At 46.3% G+C, this 11,996-nt stretch overlaps 1 protein-coding gene across 5 annotated transcripts; it reads right to left on the bottom strand.

Annotated features, from left to right (window-relative positions):
- Positions 1-1,469: 1,469 nt before the first annotated feature.
- On the bottom strand, positions 1,470-10,503 carry NFKBIL1 (NFKB inhibitor like 1). 5 transcript variants are annotated; one of them, XM_048487731.1, is made up of 5 exons: positions 10,419-10,503; positions 7,788-8,099; positions 5,694-5,806; positions 5,338-5,455; positions 1,470-2,299 (listed from the first exon to the last, which is right to left on the bottom strand). In XM_048487731.1, the coding sequence occupies exons 2-5, from the start codon at positions 8,074-8,076 to the stop codon at positions 1,755-1,757; spliced, it is 1,065 nt and encodes a 354-aa protein (XP_048343688.1). In that variant the 5' UTR covers positions 8,077-8,099; positions 10,419-10,503; the 3' UTR covers positions 1,470-1,754. The 5 variants fall into 5 exon arrangements, with proteins under 5 accessions (XP_048343688.1, XP_048343687.1, XP_048343689.1 ...); XM_048487730.1 differs by having other exon boundaries at positions 10,414-10,502; XM_048487732.1 differs by having other exon boundaries at positions 10,438-10,491.
- Between the last annotated feature and the right edge of the window lie 1,493 nt (positions 10,504-11,996).

Here is an 11,996-nt window from a genome sequence, read left to right as displayed (position 1 = left end):
TTTAAAAAAACTGGCAACTGAATATCACCATATTGCCCATGGACGATGCTCCAGTCCTCTCATAGAAATCTCCAAGTGGTTCCTGGCCCAAAGAACGTCAGATTGACATCAACCAGAGCCAGGGTTTTTTCACAGGATCTGTAAGATGGAAATGTTCCACCAGGTCTTTGGTTGAGGCCACCCGTTGTCTGATTTCACCTGCAGACCTCCCAACTACCTACCACTAATACACATATTATATTCTGCATCGTTTCCCTCTTCCAAATTCTTTCCCCCCACACCTGACCAGTCCTTTTTAAGATTATATGTTAAGGCTGGTTTTATGAATTCACTGTCTATGGAATGTATTTCAATATGTATGTGCACTGCCTGAGATATAAGTTTAATAAAACAAACACACACATTCTTCTGCACCAGGTTCTTTGAATTGCCAGCTTTCATTTTATAAAGTATGCCTCTAGCATATCTTTCCAGTGAAAGAGGCAAGAGACTTACTTTAAAAAAAAAAGAAACCTGGGAATTCTAAGATGCTGTATATTATATTGATATAACAATACTCAGTTTCTTTTTTTAAAAAAAAAAGACTCCCAATGGCTGGAGGGAAGGGAATGACCACTGTGGGGGAAATGGTCGCTACTGAGAAAATTTGAAACTTCCCACCCACACAGCAGTTATCCAGGCTTTGCTGAGATTTCCCAACTCTGCTGCAAAGCAGGTTTGGGAAAGATTAGGGGGAAGCCCGGAAGCCCCCAGCGGTGTTTGAATGTGCCAAGGTTTTGTGGAGAAGCAGGGCAAAAAACAGCCCTAGACCAGGTGTAACTCTGAGGAGAAATGGCCTAATTCATCCCCAAATGTCAATATTTAGGCTGCAAGGTGGCTAGCACTGGGACCGAATGTTATGTTTAAAATGCGATATACTGCGTTCAAATAATTTCATAGTTCCCCCTATGGCCCCTACCCCATCGAACCAGGTACATTTCTCCCAGACAGCAAGGAGGCTTCGATCCTGTGCCAGAGTCTTTGTAGCTCAATCCTTAAATCCTCGTATCGTGCAAGTTTTTCCAGTTGCTTCTCATCAATTCTGCTGTCGCCAGGAATTGCAACATCGACTATCCACACTTTCTTTTTTTCCACAATCGTGAGGTCAGGAGTATTGTGTTCCAAAACTTTGTCAGTCTGAATTCGGAAGTCCCAGAGTAGATTTACGTGTTCATTTTCAGTGACCTTTTCAGGTTTGTGATTCCACCAGTTCGTTGTTTATTATTATTATTATTATTATTATTATTATTATTATTATTATTATTATTATTATTATTATTATTATTATTATTATTATTATTATTACTACTACTACTACTACTACTACTACTACTACTATTTAGTGGAAGAGGGGTGATTAGATTGGGGTAGCTCTTTTCTTTTTTTCCTTTTCTGTATGGTTGTTAATATGTTTAAAATAAATAAAAACCTTTCATGGTTTAATACTACGTTTATTTAAGCCTGAATCCCATTTCCAACCCACCCCCCAAAAAACCCACATCACCATTTGCTTAGGTCACAGAAGTGATCATTTTGTGAACTCCTGACTCTTATCGAGTCATTCCTATTTCTCTTCCCGTGATTTCTGGAAAGGAGCCACCAGAAAAAAAACACATCTGTTTCAGGAGACATCTGAAAATTCTTCCTGCTCCAACAATCCATCCCCCCCCACCCCCCATTCTCAAAGAGACAAAACTTTATTAACCCGTAACGTGTCATTTGGCCACTTCAGCTAGCCGGTTGAAAGCTTGAGATAACGCGGTGACCATGTCCAAGATCCGGTGGCGATCCCGCTCAGCTAAGCGTGTGCCACAGCGCTGAGCAAACTTGTCTGGATGCCACAAAACTTGCTGGTGGCGGAGAAAGCGCCGGTAACCCACCTTGTCCGTGGGATCGACGCCATGGAGTGCCACTGCGGCCATTTCCTCAGCGGTCCCTCTCGGGCACGGCCAGGGGATGTCAGAGTAACTCAGAAGACGGGGACTGTCGGCAGCGAAGACCCGGGTGCAGCCTTCCTCGTAACGGGCTCTTTTCGCCGCCTTCAGTTCTGCTTCTTTGGCTCGGGAGCGCTTCTCGTAGAGCAGACGTTCCTCTTCTAGGAGAGGCCGCAGCTTCAGGGCTGGCTTTTGGGGTTCATTTTTGGGTTTCTGCTGGTGGTGGAGGCCTGCCGCTCGCTTGCGTTTCTGGCCGTATTCCCGTGCTATGCGATCAGCCCAGTCTTCGTAGGTCTCCGGATCGGGACTGGCAGTGTAAAAATCCTCTAGGGAAGAATGAAAAGAAAGGAGATTATTAAAAGGGCGTACCGTGTATCACACACGAAGCCATCTTATGCTGAATGTGGTCGCCACATCTCAAAAAGGATATTGAAGAGATAGAAAAAGTGCAGAGAAGGGCAACAAGGATGATTGAGGGACTGGAGCACCTTCCTTATGAGGAGAGGCTGCAGCGTTTGGGACTCTTTAGTTTGGAGAGGAGACGTCTGAGTGGGGATATGATTGAAGTCTATAAAATTATGCATGGGGTAGAAAATGTCGACAGAGAGAAATTTTTCTCTCTTTCTCACAATACTAGAACCAGGGGGCATCCATTGAAAATGCTGGGGGTAAGAATTAGGACTAATAAAAGGAAACACTTCTTCATGCAACGTGTGATTGGTATTTGGAATATGCTGCCACAGGAGGTGGTGATGGCCACTAACCTGGATAGCTTTAAAAGGGGCTTGGACAGATTTATGGAGGAGAAGTCAATCTATGGCTACCAATCTTGATCCTCTTTGATCTGAGATTGCAAATGCCTTAACAGTCCAGGTGCTCGAGAGCAACAACCGCAGAAGGCCATTGCTTTCACATCCTGCATGTGAGCTCCCAATGGCACCTGGTGGGCCACTGCGAGTAGCTGGTCTGATCCAGTTGGCTTGTTCTTATGTTCTTATGAATTAGACCCTCAATCCCTCAAGGTCAGCTTTGTCTACTGAGACCGGCATCAGCTCTCCAAGGTCGCAGGGAAAAGTCTTTTACGTTATCTACTGCCTGATCCTTTTTAGCTGGAGTTGCCAGGGACTGAATGCGAGACCTTCCACACGCAAAGGAGAGGTTCAACTACTGAGCACAGCCTTTCCCCATATCACTTTTAAAAATCGTTTTTATTTTCTCAGCAAATGAAAGGAAAAAAACTTTCACACCACCGCCACAACAACACAAAACAAAAATATGAAACGCAGAAAAGAAAAATAAGGCACTGTAACCCACTAAGCCACACACTATAACACCAAATAATGACTTCCCGCTATCTCATTGCTGCATTCTAATCCAGTCTAGGTTCATGCATCTATTTAAAATGGAACAATTTATCAGTTACACACTGTATCATTTCCAATATTCTTTTTCAATCTGCTATTTTAAACCTTAAATCCTGCAATTATTTTTTTTCTACCATATGTTTTCAATAGATGGTCCATAAAAGGTTTCCAATTTTCTGCAAACTTCTCTGTATTACTGTCCCTTGGTAAAGTTGTCAATGTTGCTGTTTCTGAATATTCTGTGACCTTCTGCACCCATTCTTCCTTTGTTGGTATTTTTTCATCTCTCCATTTCTGAGCATACAATGTCCTTGCAGCAGTACACAGATACACGAAAAAGCAGCCTGTATTGATTTGGCAGGTCATCTCCCGTTAGTCCCAGTAGAAACACTTCAGGCTTTTTCTTCATTGTTACCTTCAATATTTTTTGAATTTCTTTGAGTATCATGTCCCAGCCTCCCCATATCATTTTTGAGCAGCAGTGGCATAGTAGGTTAAGAACATAAGAACATAAGAGCATAAGAACTAGCCTGCTGGATCAGACCAGAGTCCATCTAGTCCAGCACTCTGCTACTCGCAGTGGCCCACCAGGTGCCTTTGGGAGCTCACGTGCAGGATGTGAAAGCAAGGGCCTTCTGCTGCTGCTGCTGCTGCTCCTGAGCACCTGGTCTGCTAAGGCATTTGCAATCTCAGATCAAGGAGGATCAAGGTTGGTAGCCATAGATCGACTTCTCCTCCATAAATCTGTCCAAGCCCTTTTTAAAGCTATCCAGGTTAGTAGCCATCACCACCTCCTGTGGCAGCATATTAAGAGCAGGTGCATTCTAATCTGGAGGAACCAGGTTTGATTCCCTGCTCTGCCGCTTGAGTTGCAGAGGCTTATCTGGGGAATTCAGGGTTGCTATGTGGAAGCAGGCAATGGCAAAACCCCCTCTGAGTGCTTCTTGCCTCGAAAACCCTATTGGGTCACCATAAGTCAGCTGCAACTTGACAGCAGTTTAGAAAAAGAAACTTCTCTTTGTCTGGAAAGAACTGATAGCAGAAGCTTCTATTGATGAGCCTTGGTGTATCTGACTACTATTAATGGCTTAGGAAAAAACACAGACTGTGATAATCCTAAGTATTTGTACGTGGTGACCAACCGTACCTCCTCAGGGAAGCCTAGACGAGCCTGCGGCTACATTCAGACATAAGAAAAACAAGGTTTGTTGTTATGTGAGGGAGCTCTGGAAGTCTTGTGGTTTCAACCTTCTTCTGATCACGCATGCCGGCACGCAGAAGACTTCCTGGTTTGCCACAAACCACTGTTTGCTGTTACATTTGAACCACCAATGACGGGTTTTTTCTTGTCTATGAATGAGGATTGCAAACCAGCATTTGAGTTCTTCCAAGGCTCATTCCCATCCTGGGTGGGGAGGGACCACAACTCGGTGGCAAAGCATCTGTTTTTCATGCCTTAGGCCACCGGTTCAATCCCTGGCATCTCCAGTAAAAGGACCAGTAGCAGGTGATGTGCAAGACCCGTGGTGGCGAACCTATGGCACTCCAGATGTTCATGGACTACAATTCCCATCATTCCCTGCCAGCACGGCCAATTGACCATGCTGACAGGGGCTGATGGGAATTGTAGTCCATGAACATCTGGAGTGCCATAGGTTGGCCACCACTGTGAAAGACCTCCAACCTGAAGCCCTAGACAGCAACTGCCAGTCAGAGTAGACCAGTGGTGGCGAACCTTTGGCACTCCAGATGTTATGGACTACAATTCCCATCAGCCCCTGCCAATTGGCCATGCTGGCAGGGGTTGATGGGAATTGTAGTCCATAGCATCTGGAGTGCCAAAGGTTCGCCACCACGGGAGTAGACAATACTGTTTGAGCCTAAGGCAGCTTCATTGTTGCTATAGCTCAGGGGTCTGCAACCTCTGGCTCTCCAGATGTTCATGGATTACAATTCCCATCAGCCCCTGCCAGCATATCGGAAATAACCCTCTTCTTCACCTTCATACCGCCAGCAGGTCTCCTGATATTCGTCTTCACATTCACCAAGGAGTTTGCGCTTCCACTCTCGGTCGGCCTCACGTTCCATCTTGCTTTCCTCCAACCTCTCCTCAGGGCACTATGGAAAAGGATCAGATTTCCAAGTTTTAGGAAGTGCTCCTCGAATCTAAGGCCCCTTCCGCACACGCAAAATAATGCGTTTTCAAACCACTTTCACAACTGTTTGCAAGTGGATTTTGCTATTCCGCACAGCTTCAAAGAGTACTGAAAGTAGTTTGAAAGTGCATTATTCTGCATGTGCGGAATGAGCCTAACTCTGTCTGATACATTCTTTTCCTACCAAGCGATATTCATACCCATTTGTCTTCTGTAAGGCCCAAAAGGTCCCCCGGAGTCTTTCCATCTCTGTTTCTGATGCTCATGGCCGCGGGGCACCGATTTCGCAAAGGAAGGAAAAGGTCTTCGTACACTATGGCACAAATGAGGAAAGAAATGAGATTCAGGATGCCTCTTAGTGGTCACTGTGCTAACTGCAGGTAACTTTTATAATTTAAGGAACTAAAAAAGCCAATGTTTTAACAGAAGGGATGTTTTAACAGATGTTTTAACAATGTTTTACCATGTTTCCCCGAAAATAAGACAGTGTCTTATATTAATTTTTGCTCCCAAAGATGCGCGATGTCTTATTTTTCTGTGTTCTGTTTGTCGGGCATGCTTCCAAACAAAAACTTTGCTACGTCTTACTTTCGGGGGATGCCTTATATTTCGCACTTCAGCAAAACCTCCACTACGTCTTATTTTCAGGGATGTCTTATATTCGGGGAAACAGGGTAGTTGATAATCCCTGATACATTTCTGGGAGTTAAAAACAAAAAGTGGACCTGTGCTAACTTAAAGACTAACAGATTTACTGAAGCATAAACTTTTGCCAGCTAGATGCCTCTTCGCCCAATCTAGAAGGATTCCTGGAAACTGTAAACTTCTGCCCTCTCTCATCATTTGTTCCGAATAATAACCTAAGCTGTTCAAGACCCGGACATGAAGAATCACCTCTAATTTATGACCACCGGGCCTCTCCTTTGCTCCTCCCCATCCCTCCCGTGTTCTTTAATTTTCCAGATAAATATGAGGAAAATTATTTTCTCTCTTTCTGTGGTATCTGAAGAAGTGAGCTCTAACTCGCAAGAGCTCATGCTGGAATAAATATTGTCAGCCTTTAAGGAGCCACTGGCTTTCTGCTTTGTCCTGCAACAATAGACTAATACAGCCACCACAGAAAGAGGAGCAGAAGTGGCGTAGGAGGTTAAGAGCTCGTGTATCTAATCTGGAGGAACTGGGTTTGATTCCCAGCTCTGCTGCCTGAGCTGTGGAGGCTTCTCTGGGGAATTCAGATTAGCCTGTGCACTCCCACACACGCCAGCTGGGTGACCTTGGGCTAGTCACAGCTTCTGGGAGCTCTCTCAGCCCCACCTACCTCACAGGGTGTTTGTTGTGAGGGGGGAAGGGCAAGGAGATTGTCAGCCCCTTTGAGTCTCCTGTAGGAGAGAAAGGGGGGATATAAATCCAAACTCTTCTCTCTTCTTCTGGGAATTGTGAAGCCCTGGAAAATAGCTGGAAAAGGGGCTGGGAGAAGAAAAAAAAAACTAAGGAAAATTGAGATATGTTGAATATATACATACTTGGGTACTGAACGAGGATTCAACAAGTCCCTCAACAATTCCCGCCCTGCGATCAAGCGTATTCCTATTGGCAATATTGGGGAAAAACAGGTCCAGAACTAAGATACAGTCTGGAGCGCCATTGTAACATCTTTCTGCCCATGGTATTCACCAACAAGTGATGGGAGACCATCAAAGAAGCCCAGGGCTACTATAGCACGGCCAAACCATTTGTGCTCATCGGTTGCCTTGTAACACTAAGGCAGGGGGTCTTCAAACTATGGCCCTCCAGATGTTCATGGACTACAATTCCCATCAGCCCCTGCCAGCATGGCCAAGTGGTAGGACTCATGGGAATTGTAGTCTATGAACATCTGGAGGGCCATAGTTTGAAGACCCCTGCACTAAGGGGTCACCATACGTTGTCTACAACTCGACAGCAATTTCCACCACAAAGATTCCTGTGGTCACCTCCCCCATTGAAGGGCCAAGAAGAAGGACCAGGCAACCAGAACTCCACTCAAGCCAGGGATTTCCCAGTTTGCAAAGATTTGCAGCAGCCAAATGGATGAACCCTGCCTTGCCACCCCACTTAAGTCAAGTTTTGGCAGACCAGGAAGCGTCTCTACGTGAAGGACATGCCACCAAAATATGAACCAATAGGAAAGATGAACAACCTCTTTTCTACCGCCACCAGTGCCAACGATCACAGATCCCCGCTTGCGGAGGAAGTTGGGGCATTCAGATATCTACACGTCAACTGAGGCACTACTACTCCATGTCACGACTTACCAGTGCCTCCTTTGCGCGCAACTTGCCGGGCAGCCACGTGCAGGGCTGTGTCTCCACGTCGGTCCAAAAGGAAGGGGTCAGCTCCATACTTCATCAAGAGGGTGGCGGTTTTGTGGTCCTGTCGGGCACAGGATCGGTGAAGGGGGGTCCGGTTCTTCTGCCCTGCAGCCTCGCCCAGGTTCAGCGCTTGTCTGTGACGTTGGAGCAGCCTGCGCAGCTTGCGGCGCCGACCTGCATCTACGTAGCGCCACAGGCGACGCTGGTACCCTGAGGCCATGCGGACAGGCATCCGAAAGGCAGGATTTGGACGGGCTGTAGGGAAGGTACAGGTTTAGCATCAATTCCTGCGTGGGAGACAGGGACAGATATCTATAGTGCACGCTTCCAGCTCCTAAGGTTGCCAACTCTGGGTTGGGAAATTCCTTGAGATTTAAGCGTGGGGCAGGGTTTGAAGAGAGACCTTGTCAGGGTATAATCCCATGGAGTCCACCCTCCACAGAAGCCATTTTCTCCAGAGGAATTGATCTCTATCACCAGGAGATCAGCTGTAATTCTGAAAGATCTCCGGGCTCTACCTGGAGTTTAGCAACCCTACCAGTGCCCCAGTTTGCTTACCCTTCCCTCTGCCAAATACCCTAACTCTCTTCCTCATTACTACAGCTCCCTGGTTTCCCTAAGCTTCCAATTCTGTTTATGCCTCAGTTCACTTTTCGGCCTACTGCCTGCTTCCACAATCCCCCAGAATCCTTCATTGCTTCTCTCCCCCTCAGCCCTTCACTGTACCCTCCTTCTCAATATCTTTCCCCATCTTTTCCTATGAAGCTTTCTCTAGGAGCAGCAGCTGGGTGACCTTGGGCTAGTCACAGTTCTTTGGAGCTCTCTCAGCCCCACCTACCTCACAGGGTGTTTGTTGTGAGGGGGAAAGGGCAAGGAGATTGTAAGCCCCTTTGAGTCTCCTGCAGGAGAGAAAGGGGGGATTATAAATCTAAACTCTTCTTCTTCTTCTATTCATTTCCCCCCTTATTTGTTTTATTTGCATGTATTTTTATTCCACCCTCTCCCCAAAGGTCTCAGGGTGGGTCACGACAAAACACTCAGGTAAACCATGAAATCAAATACAACCGAAACTATTACAACATATAAACAATAAATCCTGTTAAAAGATTCGTAACATTACAATTAAATCTGTGTTAGATTCATGATATTACTATAACAGTGGGGAAAGGGGAAGCCAGGCCAAGGAAAATAGGGGTCTCTTTACCAATCTTCTGAAAGCATATAAAGAAGATGCTTGACGCACCTCAGAGGGGAAGACCGTTCCACAATCTCGGGGCCACCACTTGGAAAGCCCTACCTTTTCTACCGCTGAAGGTGGTGGTACTATCAGGAGGACTTTGCCCGTTGATCTTAGGGCATGGGTAGGTTGATTCGGAAGAAGCCCCCCCTTATTTGGGATCCAAGCCATTTAAGGCTTTATAAGCTAACCAAAGCACCTTGAATTCGGCCTAGTAGCAAACTGGCAGCCAGTGAAGTTCTTCTAAGACCGCGTGATGTGTGACCGGCTAGCAGCACCCGTTAACAATCTCCCTGCCGGATTCTGCACTAACTGCAGTTTCTGAACTGTCTTCAAGGGCAGTCCTACATGGAGCACATTACAAGAGTCCAATCTGGAAGTTACCAGAGCGTAGATTACCCTAGCCCAGCGGTCGCGACCCCTTTGGGGGTCGAACGACCCTTTCACAGGGGTCGCCTAAGACTCTCTGCATCAGTGTTCTCCATCTGTAAAACGGATAAATGTTAGGGTTGGGGGTCACCACAACACGAGGAACTGTATTAAAGGGTCGCGGCATTCGGAAGGTTAAGAACCACAGCCATATTGTCTCTGTCCTGTAGGGGGCGTAGCTGGTGAGCTAGTTGAAGTTGGGCATAGGTATTCCTGGCCACCACCTCCACCTGAGCTTCAAGCATCATGGCACCCCTAGATTTTGTACCTGTCCCTTCCATGGCAACACAGCCCCATCAAGTACAGGATGTCTCCTCAAGTTCATGGACCTGAGACCTACTGACACACAGAACCTCCATCTTGTCTGGATTCAGCTTCAATTTACTGGCCTTTATCCACCCCATTACTGCCTCCCAGCACTGGCCACAAACATTGACTGCCTCTCTTGATTCAGACGGCACAGAGATAGAGCTGGGTGTCATCAGCGTACTGACGGCACTTTGCTCCAAATCTCCTACTAACCTCTCCCAGCGGCTTCATAAAGAGGGCCAGGAGCATGAGAGACAAGATCGACCTCCGGGACACTCCTCAGCTTCTTAGTCTTATCTCTTCCCATATAACCCAGCCGGTCAGGCAGCCAATATATTTTAGAATCTGGGAGCCCCAGGTTCGAATCCCCACCCTGTCATGCAGTTAGCTGTATGACTTTGGGGCTGTCTCTCTTTCTCCCCCTAATCTACCTTACAGGGTTGTCGTGAGGGTGAAAGAGGGAGAAGGGAAGGGTCGGACTTTTAAAAGAAAAAATATTCAATCATAACAATACAATAACCTCTTCCCCCACCCCTTCTTTAGCTGACTGCTCCAACAGCCCCCTCTGCCCAAATCCTTCTTCGCCATTATTACCTTACGAAGCTGAAAACCACGCACCTATGTTGGTCCCAGCGATTTTCTTTAGGGGAAGAGGAAAACAGAGCTCCAAGAGTTGAGGGCGGATATGACGTCATTTCACCGCTTGAAGTAGAGCAGGGTTTTTTTGCCCATACTTGGTGCTCAGGATTTTAGGGCTCGAGTGGGAACTCGGAGCTAGGACCAAAAAGAAAATTCCTACCTAGGCTAGGCAACAAGATTATTTGTTAAATACTGGAATTTGTATAGGCTTATTCTAAGTTTTATGGAATTTGTATAGGCTTATCCTAAGTTTTATGGGTTTCAGATTCACGGGGGAAAGGATAAAGTAAGGCACCAAGTAAGGGCGGATGTGGCTTCAGTACACTTTCTTTAGGCTAGTTCTTCTGGGGAGGGGTGGGGGTACCCAACGTTTTAAGTTTCAAAGTACGTTTTCCAAATTCAGTAGGGAGGAAGGAGAGAAGAGATGGGGGAAAGGATCTGAAGAAGCCCCCCCCCCTTTTTTAAAAAAGCTGCATTTCAGTGAATGAACTGAACTGAACAACAATGCAACGAACGCCCGAAGTCTTACTTACTAGAGGATAAGCCCCATATAGGACTTGTCTCTGCGGAAACGAGTTTAGAATTGCACTGAACATCCGGACTTGCACATGAGATCCGACCCTTGTTTGGGGGACCGCCCGATCTCGCTGAGCTCTAGAATGGGGTCAAACTCATGGTGTCGGATCCAGATGGCGCGGCGCTCAGACATCCGGGACAGAAGCTGTCCTGCCTACATTTTCACAGACAAAACGAATGCACCAGTGCAACCTTATGCACGTCTACTGGGATATTAGTTGCATTAAGTTTAAATGAGGCTTGTGCAGGGGCCATATATCGACTAAGGACTACAATTTTTGAAATGTCCAAATTCTCTTAGAGTGGGTCACAGAACCATGGAGGCAGAGATTTTTTTTTTTCGAGGGAGGGGGGTAACAAACGATTGTTGTTGGAGATTTTTCTTGAGGAGCAGCAGTGGCGTAGGAGGTTAAGAGCTGGTGTATCTAATCTGGAGGAACCGGGTTTGATTCCCCGCTCTGCCGCCTGAGCTGTGAAGGCTTATCTGGGGAATTCAGATTAGCCTGGGCACTCCCACACACGCCAGCTGGGTGACCTTGGGCGAGTCACAGCTTCTGGGAGCTCTCTCAGCCCCACCTACCGCACAGGGTGTTTGTTGTGAGGGGGGAAGGGCAAGGAGATTGTCAGCCCCTTTGAGTCTCCTGCAGGAGAGAAAGGGGGGATATAAATCCAAACTCTTCTTCTCTTCTTCTTCTTTGATTTAATGTTCTTGGGTGTAATGGAGGATAGAAGGGTAGATAAAAAATATAGCTATATGTACTATAAAATAATGATCAAAGCAGCACATGCAACAATAGGTTTAGGCTGGAAAGAAAAGAAAAAATGGACAATCCAGAAATGGTTGGAATATATCTGGGAACAAGTGACACTGGACATTTTCGACATAATAACAAAGAATAAACTGTGGCAAGATAAACAGAGCGAAATCTTGAAGATATGGACCATATGTGCGGACTGGATGA

This window comes from Sphaerodactylus townsendi, linkage group LG03 (assembly GCF_021028975.2).
Source record: "Sphaerodactylus townsendi isolate TG3544 linkage group LG03, MPM_Stown_v2.3, whole genome shotgun sequence".
NCBI classification, from domain to species: domain Eukaryota; kingdom Metazoa; phylum Chordata; class Lepidosauria; order Squamata; family Sphaerodactylidae; genus Sphaerodactylus; species Sphaerodactylus townsendi.
The sequence above is the reverse complement of the archived record's forward strand: the minus strand, read 5'-3'. Positions and strand labels throughout refer to the sequence as shown.